The sequence below is a fragment of the Trichosurus vulpecula genome, chromosome 8, assembly GCF_011100635.1.
Source record: "Trichosurus vulpecula isolate mTriVul1 chromosome 8, mTriVul1.pri, whole genome shotgun sequence".
NCBI classification, from domain to species: Eukaryota; Metazoa; Chordata; class Mammalia; order Diprotodontia; family Phalangeridae; genus Trichosurus; species Trichosurus vulpecula.
In genome coordinates this window covers 215,357,024-215,375,902 of record NC_050580.1, presented here as the reverse complement: position 1 = coordinate 215,375,902, position 18,879 = coordinate 215,357,024, and the positions used below count along the sequence as shown (strand labels likewise).

The following is an 18,879-nucleotide window of genomic DNA, read 5'->3' as shown; positions in this document are numbered from 1 at the left end:
GACTTAGAACTAGAAGAGACCTAAAAGCTCATTCAATCTAGCTCTCTCATTTGCCGTATTTGGAAACTGATAATTGGACATGTTAGAAAACATAAAGGTTAAGTAAATTTCCCAAGGTCATTGGAAAATAAGTAGCTGAGTCAAGTTTCAAATCCAGGTCATCTGATATCGAATGCAATATTCTTTCTACTAAATCAGTCTCTCTTTCTCCCACTCTGGTAAGTAATTATTTACTGATGTTTGTTAGGAGACCAGAGCACAGAGCTCAAGGCCCAAGAGTCCAAGGTCAAAGTAGGCACTTAGCTCATGGGAAGTGCTTCAATCCATTCTTCTTCCTTCTCCCCTAAAAAACTATGGAATTATCACCTTCTGTCTCATTATAGTATGTGATAGAGGTCAAAGGAGTTTCTGGGTGGTACTTTCTCAGGGCACTGGACTGGCAGAAGAACTCCTCTTGTTTGACCGCCTTAGTCACCAGACAAGATACATAAACCCAGAGGCTGGCGTTCTCCCTTGGGGCTCTGAGCCTCAGGAGGAGTGGGGCATTACTCTGGGTCAGCCGTTGTTATGAGCTCCCGGGCTCCTGAACTCAGATGTTGATGGTTTCTTGGTAACTATGAATTGTATGTGGTCTGTTTATAATGTATGTTTGTAATTTGTTTGTATTTGCTCTGAAGTTCAGGATGCTGGCTTTTTCCCCTGAACTAAGTGAATGATATTTGCATGTTGTTTTGAAATAAGATTGTTAACCCCCAACGCTACTTTCCTTAGTAAAGCAGATCAAAAGAAGCTGTACTGGCAGCGTCTTTGTTGTTGGGCTTGTGTTGGTCTTTCACCCCCACAGCAGCTGCTAGCCGAATACTATACTATATGCATATTTTATCCATTTCTGAGTTTCTAAACTTTTTCAGTGTTATCTGCTGGCATTCAAGTGTCATCTGCGGCTTCCACAAAACTCCCCAAAAGCTTCCATTTAGTTTCTTATGTCAACCCACAATATATCAAAACCTCAATGGGGAAAACTGAGATGTGGAAGTATTTTAAAAATTTAAATAGTTAACCTTCCATATCTGGGGGTGGGGGAAAGGGTTGTGTCATTTATACTTCTAGAGTTATGAAAAGTTAAAGCTGCCCTAAGACTTTTGGGAAACCCTGTAGTTCACAGAATCATAGCTTCAGAACTAGAAGAGACCTAAGAGATCCTTCAACCTATCTCTCTCATTTTACATATTAGGAAACCAAGACACATAAAAGTTAAATAAGTTGCCAAATTGGATAGTAAGTACTAAGTCAAGATTCAAACTCAGGTCATTTGATGTCAAATGCAAGAATTCTTTCTACTGGATTGTGTTTAAAAAAAGAAAAGATCTGGTACATAGTGACCCTAACAAGGGAGATGAGTTTTGCTGTACTCTGTCCTCATTAGACTTCATCAGGGCATAAATTTTGAACTGTCAGGAATTTCAGACATATTAACTCTTTTCTTCCTCAAGAAAATTGTTTATTTTCCAATGCTGTAATACATTTTCTAATACATTCTCTAAAAACTACTGGAAGTTGCTTAATGCAGTTCCCTCAATGCCCAGATTGTCAATGCGAGAAAGTGGACTAGGTACCAAGAAAAGTCCCTGCCATTAACCATTTTTTTTCATATTCATTCCTTTTGGAGGAGATTAACACTGTGAAATAATCACTCCTTTCATGAACTACGAGTAATGTATGGAAGATTCAGAGAAACAGATTTCAGCTCAATCTAAGGAAAAAAGTTTCTAACCATTAGAGCTGTCCTAAAGTGGTAGAGGCTGCTTCAGGAGGTAGTAGGGGCCACATCTCTGAAGATCTTCAATTAGAGGCTGAATGGCCACATCAGAAACGTTTCAGAGGGGCTTCCGGTTCAAGCATGAGTAGGACTAGATAACTTCTAAGGTCCCTTTCAACTTTGAAACTTTATATTTTAAAATGTGAAATGTTCATCAAAATTAATTGACTTTCCAAGCCCTCATCTTCAGTGAGGAACCTAGAACCAAATGTTAGGCATTTATGATTCATCATCATCGCTACTCAAAAGAATTTATTAATCTATTACTTGAATTATTACAAGAAACTGTGTTGTGTCAAATTAAGCAACCTTGATGGCTTCCTTGACTCCTTACTCTCTCTCACCCATCTGCCCCTATATTGAATCTGTTGCCAAGTTCTGTTAATTTTACCTTCATAACATGTACTTTGCCTTCTCCCCTCTGATACTGCTACCATCCTGGTATGCATACTCATCACCAGCACTTGTACTATTATAATAGTCTGTTGGTTAGTTTCCCTGCCTCAAGTCTCTCCTCATCCCTGTCCATTCTCCACTCTTCTCTTAAAGTGATGTTCCCAAATCAAAGGTTTGACCATTTCAGGGGCTTATGGGGCAATGTATCTCGGTAAGGAATCCCTAAGCTCTTTATTCACTTGGATTGGGTTTAGCCTGGTCTCTAATGAGAGGGGTTAGACTCTTTCTTATTATCTATGGCTGTTTAAAAATAAAACAAACATACAAAGCCCTTTTTTATAAATGAGATATTTATTGCAATGATAAAGTAAGAACAGAAGTCCAAACCTTTTCCCCAAACACCTGGGGGGATACATTCCCTAACACCTTGATCCTTAAGGATATCGAACTGGGATTTAACCACAACCAAAATACAGCACGGGCTGGCCGATGTGTGGATGAATCTGCATCTCTGCTATAGCCAGACTGAGTCATTACTGAGGATATTATTTCTCATGTTCTGGCTTCTGGCAAATTCCAGCATGGACTCCAGCTGCTCAAAGCTCATAAGATCATACCATATCCAATATACACAACTGGGACAAAGCAAAAACAGTCGCAGTAAGTGGATAAAGGCTGGAGGCCTCTCTCCTCACAGAGGACTTAGTCCTAGACTTTTCAAAATGCTAGTCACAAGAACATATCTAATTTCTTTTAATGCATGCAGTCCTCCTTCCCCCTAGACTTGGGCAAAATCACTTAAAGCTAAAAGTCTGGTGTCTCAGTGTCAAACCAGAAGAAACTTGAAACAGACTGAAAGTATAGGGAGATTAGGTATAGGGTAGCTATTAATTTTCTCCACACAAAGAAATTTTTTAAACCACAAAAGATTCTTAAGCACAAAGTGACCAAGACTTGAAACATGAAACATTGCCAATAATTCCTACTCTATCTTTGGGGAGGATTGATGCTTAAAATATTTACACATGAGGCATTTAGTGTAGATTTTTGAATAAATATTTCATCTTCAATTCTCCAAATACCTCCTCAGGATTTGTCTTCTAATAAGCCAGAGCGTGCTCAGGCTGATCCTTCTCTTAATGGTCATGTTCTCCAAGAAGGGTAAAGTTGCAGAAAATATCTGCTTCCAGTCGGCGCCACATAAGAAAATCAAGAATTCCTGGGGTAGCCAGCCCCCAAAAGCCTATCTCAAGATCCCTGTTCTGTGTCGTTTGTCAAAAAGATTATTTTATAGAGAACTCATGCAGGGCAAGTGCTCACATGGTGGTCGAGAAAAAAGCGATATAAGGACACTCTCAAGGTCTCTCTTAAGAACTTTGGAATTGATGGTGTGACAGTGTGACATGGGAGACACTGGCAAAAGAGCATCCAGCACAGAGTGCCCTCATTAGATAAGGTACTGTGCTCTAGGAGAAAAGCAGAATTGAAGTAGCTCAAAAGAAATAGGAGATGCACAAATTTAATGAATCCACACCAAATGTTCAGGTTGACTATTTGTGCCTGACCTGTGCTAGAGCATTCCAATCAGTCACAGTCAGACACAATGTAACTTGGCTCTAACAGAAGGAAGGAAAACAACCAACCAACCAGTTTAAGTCAGCACCCGGCACTCTGAAAGAGGAACTGATAAAAAACTGATAACTGGCTACAAGAAAGAACAGAATGAGCTTGTTAAAACATGTTGAAATGATCCAGGAACAAGGCATGTTATTCATGTTGCTATTCAGTTATACCCGATTCTTGGTGACTCCATTTGGGGTTTTCTTGACCACGATAGTTCGCCGTCTCTAGACCATTTTATAGATGAAACTGAGGCAAGCAGGTTACCCAGGGTCACACGGCTAGTAAGAATCTAATGCTGGATTTGAACTCAACGAAGATGATTCCTCCTGATTCCAAGACCAGTGCTCTATCCACTGTGCCATCTAGCTGCCCGGAAACCGTACCCTCTTTCCCTTTCCCCACACGGCACCGCCTTCCCCGCCCCGCCCCTTCTCCCCGGCGCCCCGCCCCGCTTTTGCCCGATCTCCTTTCTTCGGCATTAATTATACAGAACAAATTTCCTTGATCTTGGGTGCGTGCTTTCTAACATCGTGAGCTGTCGCAGGAGTTTGGCACGTAGGGTGCAGAAAGAGACCGCATGGTGGATGGAGAGAGTACTGATTTGGAGTTAGAGAAAGTATTTTCAAATCATCATCATCGTCATCACTGTTGTTGTTTTCTGTCTGACTTTGGACAGATCACATCATCCTTCTAGGATTCAGTAGCTTCGCCTGTAAAACGAGGGCGTAGAACTAAGTGACTTATAAAGTCCCTCTCCATTCCTCGTGTACAGTTCCCTCTGTTATCGAAAATTCTTTCTCTCGGCTGGCAGAAGTGAGTACAGGGCGGACCAGTTTGCAAGCAAGGGTCAGGAGGCGGGGCTTGAGAAAGTCTTTATATTTAGATTCCTGGCCTGGCGAGGAATGGTCGCAGGGCCACCTAGCTTTTTGAGCGAACGCCTGCGCTGAGCCTCAGTGGTAAGGCAAGAGCCCCGAAAAGAGGAAGGTCGCTGTCCAGGAGAAGAGGGCTTCCTGCGGTTACCTTTTCTTGGGGAGTACAGCAGGGCGCAGCGAGCATGAGCTGGGACCTCTTCTTGTCCCTGCTGCTGGCCTGTGTGCTCGTCTACCTAGGGGTGCAGTTGGTCCGTTTCGTGCGAGCCGACGGCGACCTGACTCTGCTGTGGGCAGAATGGCAGGGACGCCGACCAGGTGAGGACCTCGTCCGGGCTCTAGGGACTGTCGGGTGAGACTGGTGGCGGTGGCAGCTGCGGCTGCTGGCTTCCCAAGGGGTTGGGGTGTGATCTCGGCACTGCCTCTGGTGTGGGATAAAAGCATCCGTCCTCAGGGCTGGAGGAGAGCGCGGAGCGGAGTCGCCGGCGCTCCCTCACAAGGCCAGAAGCAGGGCGGTGCACAGCCCAGCCCCGTTTCCGAAGGGAAGGAGAAATTGAGAAATCTTGCTGAGTAGCTCTATTAATGGCTAGGGAGGAACGTTCTTGGGTAGGCCTCGCTGCCTCTTGTCTTGGGACACACCTCCTGCAAAATATGGAAGGGGAAGAGTTTCCAGATTGGGGACGCTCGTCCCCAAGAATCCCCATTGTTTGGATGGAGGGTGGAGTTCATACTTACACCTAGTAAATCTAGGATGGCCCCTTCCCAAGCCATTCCTGCGGGGGCCCCCCCCCCCCCGCCCCTTCTTGTTTACCTAAGGGACTAGTACTGGCAGAATTTAGGAGTAAGGCGTAAATGGAGCAGAATGTTCATTCAGCAAATTCAAGGAGCTGCGCAGTTGTGAAAGATGAGGGCTAGTCGTTCATGCTTAGTAAGTCCTGCCCTAGCACGATAGAATTTGCACGGTGTTGTTTCATACTTGGAGTGATTCAAGAATACTCTTTCTAAAGTGGACGCAAACGTTATTTATTCTTTTTGCTAGTTTCTGGAGTATTTATACCACCCATTACGGTTCTGCAAAGCACTCTACTTACGTACGTGGTGAGGATCATAGGTTTAGTTGCCTCAAATCTCACACGTAATAGGTGAGATTTGAACCAAAGATCTCTGACTTCTGAGTCCATGCTCTTTCCCACATACTACAAGTAAGTGGAGAAAACTGGGATGATCTTCCACAAGGGTCTTTGAATTTTAGTAGGCAGGTAGAATTTCATGGCACAGCAGATGGTCGAGCGTTTTTTGAAAGCCTTTCTAAGCTCCTTCAGTTACTACACTGGTAATGTTCCCTTTCCCTTGCTTTTCACGTCTTTCACAACCTCTGGAGCATTAGGTAATATGATCTTGATGCTTTGATGTGACCATGTATCAGTATGATTTGGATTTTCCCTTGTTCTGCGTGCTTCACTCTGTCTTAGGTGTTGGAAGGAGTAAAAGGATCGGGCTATTGGGAGAGATTAAGTCCTTATTTTTGTCTGATTGAACTGACAACATTTTACTTCTCCTTTGTATTTATATAGTGCTCGAATGGTACAAAAATGCTTTGCATCATGCATTGCATTTAATTCTCACAAGACCTTTCTGAACTACTTAGGGCAGAGCAAACAGCAATAGAGGCATTGTCCTCAGACTGAGGGAAGTGATACAGCCCCCCTGGTACTTTGCCTTGTTCAGACCACATTTGGAGTATTGCGGATCAACCTCTTGCTTTCTTTGCACTGTCAGGTGCAAGTCCTTGTGAGATGTGGCATCAGGAGGTGGGAAATAGTTAATGGCCACGGGAGGGGCAGGAATGCAACAGTTGCCTCAAGAGTTACCATGAGGGATCTGGGACTGTTTTCTATTGACACTGTGAGGGGATTCTCTGGCACCATGTCTGCCCAAGGCATGGATTTGGAGGCCTCCTATTCCCACCTCCACAGCCCTGGAATATGATGCTACCCTGCTGTGACTCATGGCCACAAGCCCTTCACCTCTTCATTACCACAGAGCTCCCTTTCCTGGACCAGACCCCACTCAAGAAAATGTCCTCTCTTCAGTGCCTCCCCCACTGACACCAGAATTTTCACCTTCAGGAATCTGACCAGGACCAGATGTCTAGGACCCCATTCCTCTTGCTGTTAGGACCTTGGCTAGTGCTTAGGCCTCTTCTGGCCTAATGATTTGCTCCAGGTGCAGGGACTCATCAGATTGTGTATCATCTCCCACCACTTTGGGTTGAAGCAAACAGTACTCTGTAGTTAACCAGTTCAGCTATATGTTGTCCACTCCTCTTATGTCGCTTGCCTCCTTGTTCTATCCATGGCTCATACTTTACTATAACCCAACCCTGGGTTACTGCCACCACCCCCTTCTCCACTGATACATGTGTGCAGCTGAATGCTGTAGGAGTGAGCCACACGATGATGCCTACTGGGCTACAAATTTGTTATCTAATCTTAGCTGGGCCCTAACTGCTGCATAACAGTCTTTTTTTCTACTTTAAATAGTACTTTATTTTTTCCCCACAATTACAAATCAAGAAAGTTTTTAGTATTCATTTTGACATTTTGAGTTCCAAATTTTTCTCCCTCCCTTTCTCCCCTCCCTTCTTCTGAAAATGGCAGGCAGTTTGATATAGTTTATACATATGCTATCATGTAAAACATTCATCATGGTTGTGGAAGAAGAAATGGATCAAAAGCAAAAAAAAAAAACCACACAGGAGAAAGAATAAAGTAAAAAAATAGGCTTCAATTTGCATTCAGAGTCCATCAGTTCTTTATCTGGATATAGATAGCATTTTCCTTTGTGAGTCCTTTGTACTTGTTTTAGATCATTGTGTTGCTGAGAAAGGCTGAATCATTCATAGTTGATCATCACACGATGTTGCTGATACTGTGTACAGTGTTTTCCTGTTTCCCCTAATTTCACTTTGCATCAGTTCCTACAAAGTCTTTCCAGGTTTTCCTTTATGCTCTGTGTCTCTCTGCTTCAAGTGTGTTTCTTGTAAGCAACATAGTGTGGGATACTGGTTTTTGATCCACTTTGCTATCTGCTTCTGTTTTATGGGAGAGTTCATCCCATTCACATTCATATTTATGATGACTACCTGTGTATTTCCCTCCATCCTATTCTTCCTCCTGTTTGTCTTCTATCTCTTTTTACCCTTTCCCATATCACTAATGTTTTGCTTTTGTCTACCACTCCCCTGATCTGCCCTCCCTTCTATCAGTCCCCACTCTACCCTCCCCCCCTTTATTTAATCTCCTCCCCTTCTACTTCCCTGGTAGGTAAGATAGATTTCTATATTCATCTGATTGTGTGTATTAGTCCATCTTTGAGCCAATACTGCTGAGAGTAATGTTCAAGTAATGCCCATCACCCCTCCCCCACCTTCCCTTCCACTGTAATAGATCTTTCTCACCTCTTCATGTAAGATAATTTACCCCATTCTACCTCTCCCTTCTGTACCCATTTTACTCCTCTTTCTTATCACTTTTTGTGTCATTCCCTCAAATATACCTTATACCCGCACCCCCTCTGTGTATTCCTTCTGTCTGTACTGATAGTGATACAATTTTTAAGAGGTACAGGGATGTAAACCATTTAGCTCTACTGAATCCCTTCTGTTTTCTTTTCCTTTTTACCTGTTTATGCTTCTCTTGGGTCTTGATGTTGAACGCCAAATTTTTCATTTAGTTCTGGTCTTCTCCTTATGAAGGTTTGAAATGCTCCTATTTTGTTGAATGATCATTTTTTCACTTGAAATATTATGCTAAATTTTGCCAGGTGAGTGATTCCTTAGTTGTAGTCCTAACTCCTTTGCCCTCTGGAACATTATGTTCTCTGAGCTCAGATTCTTTAATGTTGCAACTGCCACGTCTTGTGTGATCCTGATTGTGACTCAGCAATATTTGAATCGTTTCTTTCTGGTCACTTCCTGTATTTTTTTCCTTGACCTGATAGTTCTGAAATTTGGCTACAATGTTCTTGGGATTTTTATTTTGGGATCTCTTTCCATAGGTGATTGGTGGATTTGTTCAGTGCCTATTCTGTCCTCTGGTTCTGGGACATCAGGGCAATTTTTCCTTGATAATTTCTTGAAAGATGCTATTCAGGTCCTCCTTTTGATTATGCTTTCAGGTAGTCTAATGATTCTGATTGTCTCTTCTGGATCTGTTTTCCAGGTCAGTTGTTTTTCCCGTGAGGTATTTTATGTTTTCCTCCATGTTTTCATTTTTTTGAATTTGTTTGATTGATTCATGATCTTATAGAGTCATTAGCTTCCACTTGCCCAGTTCTAACTTTTAAAGTGTTGTTTTCTTTGATTAGCTTTTGTACTTTATTTTCCATTTGGCCAATTGTACTCTTTAAGGAGTTGTTTTCTTCAGTGAATGTTTGTATCTCCTTTTCCATCTGTCCAATTCTACTTTTTAAGCTGTTTTCCAAGCTGTTGAGTCTTTTTTCACAATTCTCTTGCATCACTCTTGTTTTTTTTTCCCATTTTTCTTCTACTTCTCTTATATGATTATTAAACTGCTTTTGGAGCTCTTTCATGAGCTCTTTCTTGGGCATGAGACAACTTCCCGTTTTTCTTTGGGGTTTTGCCCTTGGGTGTTCTGACATTGCTGTCCTCTTCTGAGTTTGTGTCTTGGTCTTGCCGGTCCCCATAATAACTTTCTCTGTTCAGCTTCTTTTTTTGTTGTTTTCTGCTTATCCCCTTCCCCCTGCCCTGCCCCTTTTAGACCGTTTTCCTTTCTTTTAAATTTGAGCTCTGCTCCCAGGGGAAGGGTCACTGTCTCGGGCTTCTTGTGCTTAGCCGTTTACCTGGTGCTGTGCTGTGGCTGGTTCTGCTGGAGGTTACAGGGATCTGGTAGTTTACCTGGTGCTGAGCTGGGGTCTTAGTGGTGATGTCTGGCATGTGCTAAGGCCTGGTGGGGTTTTTCTGTGTTTCCCCGGGGCTACACTGACTTATATGGAGGTTGGGCTGCTGGAGGATGCCTAGTTGTCCTAAGCCAAACAAAAGCAAGTGGAAGTCCAAATGCCTTAGGATGGCAGCCCAGAGCAAAGCTGAAACACTTGGAGGTCCAGCCACCATAGGTCACTTGCCGGCCCAGCCTGGGGCTGCGCTGAAGCATGTGGTGGTTCTCGGAGCTGGAGTTTGCCAGTTCCTCTGACTATGCTGAGTCATGCCGGGATGTTGGTGTTGGCGTTGCCTGTCCCACCACACTGGGGCTCAGGATCTCCCACTGGTTTGCTTGCTGGTGGGGCTTGGTGGGGCTTGCTGCTGGCTTGCTGGGACTCTTCCTGTCCTGGAATGCACTCCCCTTTTACCTGAGTGTGATAGATCTTTCTTGTCAATCCTCCCAGTCTCCTGGGCTAAAAGACTGCTCCATCCTGTCTTTCTGCTGTCTCTGCCATTCCGGCATTTGTTCTGGGCACTATTTTATGGTTGTTTGACAGTGAATGTGGGAGAGCTACAGTGATTTACTGCTTACTCTGCCATTGTCTCCCTGAAGTATCTTCCGTAGCAGTCTTTTTATTTTCCCTAATTGACTTCCCACATCAGTTGCTCCAAACTTAAAAAAAAATTAAATTAAAAAGAACATCTTGTTTCTCTTTAAGTTTCTTCTTATGCCACCTCCTCCTCAGTCCTTCTCAGCAAAGGATCCTGTTTTCTACTTTATGAGAAAAATAGAAATCATCCTTTTCATCCTCATCCTAAATCTTAAAATCCTCAACCTAATGCTCCAATTCTCTCCTCCTTTGCTTTAGTCTCAGACAGAGGTGCTGCCCACTTAACTTGGGTTTTACTGTCTAGGTTTCTTTCTTTCTCTCTTTTTCTTTTCCTTCCTTCCTTCCTTCCTTCCTTCCTTCCTTCCTTCCTTCCTTCCTTCCTTCCTTCCTTCCTTCCTTCCTTCCTTCCTTCCTCCTTCCCTTCCCTTCCCTCCCTTCCCTCGCTGCCCTCCCTTCTCCTCCCCTCCCTTCCCCTCTGAAGTTCACTGGTTGTATCACTATAGGTCCCTGCCCAAACTTCACTCAAAGGCCGTATTTTGGGCCTTCCAGGCTTAGAATGAATGTCAATGGTAATTGTTTCTCTTTGGAACAGCAACCCTGAGGGTCTTCCCCTCCCACCTTGATTTTTTTTTCTTTTTTTCTAATTAAAGGGGCCATCCCTTGACTCATTTCTTAAAGAGGACTATTTACTGAATGGGCATTACCTCACTCTACATGAAAAAGCCTAAGCCTGAAAGGGCCAGGGTCTCCCATTGCATGCAAGGCCATCTCCAGTCATCCTGAGGAATATCTGGCCACTGGACCCAGGTGGCTCTGGAGGAGAAAGTGACCTTGCACAGCCCTCCCTCCTTCAAATCAAAGTCAGCTGCAAGTCATGTCATCATTTCCCTGATGTCATGGTCCTCTTTGAAAACTAAGGACAAACACAACAACGGACAGAGGTGTGATTTTTCTCCTTGCTACTTGTGCCCTGTGATCCCAACACCCACCCCCCATCTCTTCTGGAAGCTAGTTCTTACTGTTATCCCTTCTCTTTTGTGTATCTTCAATCTCTCTTTAGTGGCTTCTTCTGCTTTGCATATAATTTAATTTTTTTTTTGGAGGGAAGAAGGCAGGGCAATTGAGGTTAAGTGACTTGCCCAAGGTCACACAGCTAGTGTGTCAAATGTCTGAGGCCAAATTTGAACTCAGGTCCTTTTGACTCCAGGTCCGGTGCTCTACTCACTGCGCCACTTAGCTGCCACATTCCCCTTTGCATGTAAATGTGCCTTGGTCTCCCTTATTTTAAAAAAAGCTATCATTTGACTTTACTATACTCTTTCATTACCATCCTATAGCTGTCTTATTTCTACAGCTAAACTAGAAAAAGCTGTTCACAGTCATTGCCTCCACTTCTCTCCTCTGCTCTTCTATTTTGACTTCCAACCTCATCACTCCACTGAAACTACCCTCTCAGAGGTTGTCAGTAATATTCTGAGATTTTCCTAAAGACTTTATTTTTCATGTTTTTCTTCCAGGTGTTATCCTTGTGTTTTGTGTTAAAGTTATTTTTGGGAGGAAGGAATAAGGTTTTTGTTATTCATTTACATGTTATTATAATCAATATGCTCTTTTTTCCTATTTTCTTTTGAACAGAATGGGAGTTATCTGATATGGTGGTTTGGGTGACAGGAGCCTCAAGTGGAATTGGCGAGGAGCTTGTCTACCAGTTGTCTAAATTGGGAACATCCCTTGTGCTGTCATCAAGAAAAGTAAATGAACTAGAAAGGGTGAAAAATAAATGTCTTGGTAAGTAAAATTGCAAATGTACTTCATTTATGTATGTAAAATCTTCTTTAACTTCTTTAACTTTAATCCAAGTCTAAACTTGAATACAGTTGTGAGAATTTGGTAGAATTTTTTTTTTTTGGTGGAGGGGTGGTTGCCTTGTCTGTGATTTGAGTACTTGGACCCAGATGTCTATCTTTCTGCCACCTCCCCCCACCCCTCCCCCACCACTGTGCTCTGTGTTCCAGCCATTCTATGACGTCATCCTCCTGATGTCATTACCAGTACCTGGGTTATATTTTGTACACTTGCATGAAGTCTTTCTTGATCCTCCCCTTCCCCCACTCCTAGCCATAACTCATTCCTTTTTCCTCAGAATTTTCATACCATTCCGTTTGGTTCTTTCTTAGGCACTTGTCCCTTCTAGAATTACTGCTCTACAAAATAGAGAGGTAGTGCAGGGGGTAGGCAGTAATAGCCTAATAACCCTTAAGGTGGTGTCATAAATATGGTGATCAGGCTCAATATTTTTGTTCTTGGAGTGTCATTTAGAAGCAATCTCAAGTATCCTAGCTAATATTTATTATTAGAAATTCAAGCCCCAAACTCTGAGAATTTTGGGTTTTTTGTTAGAAAAGTTTCTATTCCATCTGCAAAAATAGTCTTGTTTTGGTGATAAGACAGAAAGAACCCTATTGTATTCAATCAGTCCTCCTTCTGAAATCCCTTCTTCAATGCATTTGATTGATGCCAAGTTAATGCTGAGAAGGAGTCAAAGTATCCTTTTATAGCCAATTCTTATCTTGTTTTATTCAGCACCCTTCCTGACCACTGTGAAAACTTGCATTTTTGGGGGGCTTTCTTTGCAATTTCATCAGGTCCCCCATCACTAAGACACCAAGATCATTTAGCCCTCTCTGAGCTCTTTAGGGAGACCAGGTGAAAAAGGCCAAGGTCTCCCACTGCATCCTGGGCCATCTCCAGTTGTTCTGATCTGTATCTGGCCACTAGACCCAGATGGCTCCAGAGGAGAGAGTGAGGCTGGTGACTTTGCACTTCCCTCCCTTACTTAAATTCTTTGCAAATCATTTGCAAGTCATAACATCACCCTCCTGATGTCACGGTCCTCTTCAAAGAAGAAGGACAAACAACAATCAGGCCTTAAAGAGGCCAAATCAGAAATGTTGAGTCTATAAGAAGTTAAGATCACCAAACACTTAAATCTTATATTTAGATCCCTATTATGCCTCTGAGTCTCTTTCAGAACCCTCAGGCTGTCTCTTTTGTTTCCTTTGGCAAATACCCATTGTTCTCTTCTGGCTAAAATGTGCATTGTAGGGAATGACCCTAACCTTAAGAGATAGCAAGCTAAAATACACACACACTTCGAATTATGCCCCCTCACTTTTTGCAATGTATTATATTATTTGAGCCTATCTGGGTCATTTGGCTATTAACTCCTTCTTTGTAAAAAATCATTGCTACATTTTATTTGGCCATAATTCCTAACAGACACTTCTATAAATTACATTCTCTGAACAATTGATTGTGGCATCTTGCTAATGTTGGGGCCATATAGGAAATACATATAGTCCTTTTGTGCCTCCCAAGGGGTTGTCCTAAATCCAATTTGGTCCTCCTTTAGACTTTATAATAGAGTCTGGACTTCATTATGATCCCTTCTGCTCCTGCTGCTGGGACTTCTGCCCATAGAAATGGGATAGCTCACTTTTTGATAATCCAACCAAGATATCTAGATGATATCTTCTGTCCTCTACTATCCCAAGTTGTACATATCTGACTCCTCTTTTAGAGATCCATGGAAAACTGTAATAGCAAAGTGCATTTTCTTAGTGGTGGAATAATGCTGATGGGAATGTGTCGGAGCAGTGACCTGGCAGTCATGTCGGTGTTTCAACCTCTTTATTTAGAAATTAGCAACTTGAAAGAAAAAGATATCCTTGTTTTACCCCTTGATTTGACTGACAGAAGTTCTCATGAAGCAGCAGCAAAAAGAGTCCTCCAAAAGTTCGGTCAAGTAAGTTATGTTTTGAGTTGATTGACAATTTTTTAAAAAGTAACTGCAAATGCTACCTGCTTTCAGAGAAAGAACTGATGTTGTCTGAATACAGACTGAAGCATGCTTTTTTCACTTTCATTCATTCTTTCTCTCTTTCATTATTTTTAAAAATTTGAGTCTTCTTGTACAAAATGACTAATATAGAAATGTTTTGCATGACTGCACATGTATAACCTATATCAGATTGCTTACTGTCTCAGGGAGGGTGGAGGGAAGGGAGGGCAGAAGAGATAGAATTTGGAACTCAAAACTTTAAAAATATGTTTAAAATTGTTTTAAAATGTATATGAGTGTATATGTACATGTACATATATGTATGTATATATACATATATACATGTATATGTATATATACATACATATACACATGTATATGTATATATACATATATACACATGTATATGTATATATACATATATACACATGTATATGTATATATACATGTATATATATACACACACATATATATATGTATATATATATAACAGCAACCTACAAGGGAGAGTCAGTACGTTAGGTGTCTGCTTCAGCATATTTCAAAATCCTTTATTTCTGAAACATGAATAAAAATGTTGTTAACTTTATACTATAGGAACTGTGACTACTGCATAGTCAGACCTAGGAGCAATGTTGTAAAGAAGGAACCCTGGGCAAGAATGCATGATAAGGGGCGGAGAGATAGATTGGACACCATCCTAGGAGTAGTTTATAAGCCAGCAAAATTTTTTTTTAGATTGTCGATAGAATTGGGTCTAAGGTATAGAAGTAAGAGCTGGCTTATTCTTACCCTGATATGCTTTCTTTATAGAAGGTGTGTTATAATACATATAGTATAGAGAAATTATTTTCATGAAAAATGAAAATTAGTTCATTTATTGATTACCCTTTGTCAGTTTTAGAGCAGTGGGCCTTTAATTCAGAAGAGTTTCATGATAATAATAATAGTCAGCATTTATAAGTTTGCAATGAACTTTATAAATGGTAGGTGCTACTATTAGCATCTTACTTTTATAGAAACTGATGCTGAGAGACATTGTGTCCAGGGTTGCAGAGCTAGGAAGGGTCAGAGACTGGATTTGAACTCAGGTCTTCCTCATTCCAGGTCTAGGCCTCTATCTAGTTTGCCATCTAGTTACTTATAAGTGATTTATAATAGATTGGAGACTGAAATAATGATTTTTCCTCTCCGTTTCTGTTTCTGAGTTGTTGATTGGTTACTTTTGTTGTTGATGTTCTGGCTAGAACTATGATGCCTTACCTAATATTTCAGCATAGTAATCTTCCAATGAAAAGTCATTCCAATTAATAATATAGTCACCTTGCCTTTTTTAATTTTTATTTTTTTTTACCCAAGATTGACATTCTGGTAAACAATGGTGGAAGGTCTCAACGTTCTTTGTTTGAGGAAACAAACCTGGATGTTTATAAAGAGATAATGGAAATTAACTTTATGGGCACTCTCTCCTTAACGAAATGTGTTTTGCCTCACATGATTGAAAGGAAGCAAGGGAAAATAGTTACGGTGTCCAGTTTAATGGGCCTTGCAGCAGCCCCTCTTGGCTCAGGATACGCCGCTAGCAAACATGCACTTCACGTAAGTTGGTTTTTATTGAACTTAAGTAATATTCTGTATTCAGAACTCCCCCAGAGCTGTGCCCCACCTTTCTTCTGCTGGCCAGTGACTCAATGAAACATGTCCAAATTGGTGGTTTGGAAAAGATAGTTCTATATCTGTAGTTAATATTATTATAAAAAGTTTAATTGCAGATATGACATTTCATAATTTTACATATATATTTATGTATGTACATAAAATTATAACTTTTATTATTTTAAATGTAAATACATAATAAGAAAAGAAAAAGAAAGTATAGTAAACTTAAATGTTAAAACGTAAATACAAAATAAGAAAAGAAAAAAGTATTGCCATGTGCACAGCAGAGCATAAGAGAGAATTCAAGATATACAGCAATAAATTTCTGTTTCTTTTTTATTACTGAAATTTAAATACACAATAAAAAAGAAAAAAAAGCATGTCATGTGCACAACAGAATGTAAGGGAATTCAAAATATACAGCAATAAATTTCCATCTCAAGAATGCTTAATAAATACTATGTATTGTGTTGAAAGCTGTCCATCTTTTCTTTGCTTCCTTGTAAATTTTCTTTTGTTCTCTTCTGTGTGCTTTTTACTTCGTTCTTTTTTCCCCTTTCCTTGCCCCTTCCCTCAAGAAGGCTACAATTAAAATTATAAATCTCTATATACACGTATATATATATATATATATATATATATACACATGCATACATATACACACACAAACATATATACACACATATACACATACATGCATATATATATACTTAAATATTTATGATCATACTCATATATAGACATATATATTCATATGCATCTATATAAGACCGTACTATACTTGTTTGTCCTGTTTCTCTGAGGGTAGGTAACATCTTCCTTCATAAGTCCAAGTCTTTCCATATTTTTTCTAAATCCACCCACTCATCATTTTCTACACCACAGCAATATTCCAGCCTTATATTGTCTAGTTATTTTAAATGGTCTAAAACAATATTGATTAATACAAATGACATAATAGTATGGTTTCCCTTTAACTTTGGCTGAAATCATGATTACTTCCCCTGCTTTTTTTCCTAATAAACCCTACTTCTGATCTTTGTTTTATGTTTCTGTGTATCTCTTATTTCCTATCCTTCTCGACTTCTCTACTTTACTTCTGCCCACTCCCTTGCCCTCCTATTACTTAACTTACCTCCCTCCAAAGATCCCTCCCTTATCCTCTCATGCTCGTTTATCTAAACACTCTTCTTTATGCCCTCTCCTTATCCTATTCCCTCATATTTTTATTTCTTTATACATTTAGGAGACTTTTATTCCTTTCTAAATGTATATATTGTTTTTTCTTTAAACCAGATCTGATGTGAGTAGGGTGCCCTCTAAAAATACCTCCTTTATATTCTCCACCCTCCCTGTTCCCTAAGCCTTTTATTTCTTTCTGAATTTAGAAGATTTTTATACTCTTCTAGATATCTATCTATTGTTTCCTCTGTAACCTATTCCCAATGTTACTGGGGTTCCAGATCTACCAGCCTTCCTCCCCTATCTAATTCTTCTGTGTCAGTTCTTTCTCTTATACCTCATTTGTGTAAGATAATTACTCTTTACCTTTTCTTAAACTGGTACTTTTTAAAATCACATCATACTCAGGTCTATCCCAATTTTTCTTTTGAACTACCCAATTACTTATAACAATCTGTGTCGTTTTACATTTCCTCATATAAAAAGTAAACAGTCTGTCCTTATTGAGTCCCTTGTAATTAGTCTTTGATGTGTACCGTATATTTCTCTTGGATTTTGTATATCAAATTTTCTGTTGAGTTCAGGTTTTTTTTGCAACAAAATCCTGAAAGTCTGGCAATTCGTTAAATATCCATTTTTTTTTCATTCAGGATTGTGCTTAACTTTGCTGAGTATGATATTTTTGACCACAACACCAGTTCTTTTGCTCTTCCAGATATAGTGTTCCAAGACTTTTAGTGTCTTTAGTGTCACCACTGCTAGGTCTTGTGTGATTCTAATTGTGGCTCCACCATATTTGAATTGTTATTTTCTTCTTGCTTGTAATATTTTCTCCTTGAACTGGGAGTTTCAGAATTTGACTATGATATTCCTATAGGTTTTCCTTGTGGTATCTCTTGATGGGTGGATTTTTCTTATTTCTACTTTCCCCTATTGTTCTCATGTTTCAGGGCAATTTTCTTTAATTATTTCTTGTATTATTGTATCAAGATTCTTTTTTTGATCGTAGCTTTCAGTTAGTCTGATTATGCTTATGTTTTCTCTCTATCTGTTCTCCAGATCAGTTGTTTCTTTAATAAGGTGTTTCACATTCTCTTCTATTTTTTCATTCTTTATATTTTGTTTTATTATTTCTTGGTCTGTTATAACTTAGCTGGCTTCCCCTTGCCCAGTTCAAATTTTTAAGGAGTTTTCTTCCTTAAGATTCTGGATCTTCTTTTGTAGTCTTCTTGTTTTTCTTGGATTGTTCTTATTTTCTTTTTAATTTTTCCTTGATCTCTCCCATTTGATTTTTAAAGTCTTTTTTAAGTTATTCTGTGAATTCTTTTGGGGCAGGTGACCATTTGATGTTACTCTTTGGGGTAGGAGAGGTTTTTTTTTGCTTCAGTATCCTCCTCTGAAGATGAACCCTGGTCTTCTCTGTTCCCATAGTTACATTCTGTAGTTGGGTTCTTTGTCCTTTGCCTGCTCATTTTTAAAAATTTGTAGCAGCTTATTACTGTAATCACTTCTAGTCCTGGGGTATGGGGAGGAGGGTGTTTCTGTCCTTAGTTCCTCCTTCAGTCCCCTTCTGTGGCCCGTAACTGAACTCTGCCTTCCTGTAAATTCCTACAGCCAGTGGTGTCCCCACCCCACTGCTTCTGTACTCACTAGGCGTGTGTGCGTTCTCTCTTGCTCAGGGCTACATATGGGCAGCACTGCTGGGCCTGGCATCCCTTCTTAGAGTTTCTCTCAATCTTCCCCCAATCAGAGCTGGAGGCCCCACACTGTAAATTACTGTGGCTGGGGCTGAGGCTTCCTCTGAACCCAGTTAGGCCCAGGGCTCACTGCTTGCTGTTTCAGCAGAATTAGCCTGGAGGTGTTTACATTTTACAGGGACTGAACCTCTGTCCTGGAATTTTTCTTTGGATCTTCTCCTGGTTGTCCCAGGAGAACCA

General features: G+C 40.5%; 1 protein-coding gene across 1 annotated transcript in view; it reads left to right on the top strand.

Moving 5' to 3' along the window:
• The first annotated feature begins 4,294 nt into the window (after positions 1 to 4,294).
• DHRS7 (dehydrogenase/reductase 7) overlaps positions 4,295 to 18,879 on the top strand; it is a 31,535-nt gene continuing 16,950 nt past the window's right edge. Inside the window, exons 1-4 of the mRNA XM_036769560.1 lie at positions 4,295 to 5,025; positions 11,896 to 12,048; positions 13,959 to 14,065; positions 15,461 to 15,700. Of these exons, the coding sequence (XP_036625455.1) occupies positions 4,893 to 5,025; positions 11,896 to 12,048; positions 13,959 to 14,065; positions 15,461 to 15,700 (633 nt within the window). The 5' untranslated portion in view covers positions 4,295 to 4,892. The remainder of the gene's footprint in view (positions 5,026 to 11,895; positions 12,049 to 13,958; positions 14,066 to 15,460; positions 15,701 to 18,879) is intronic.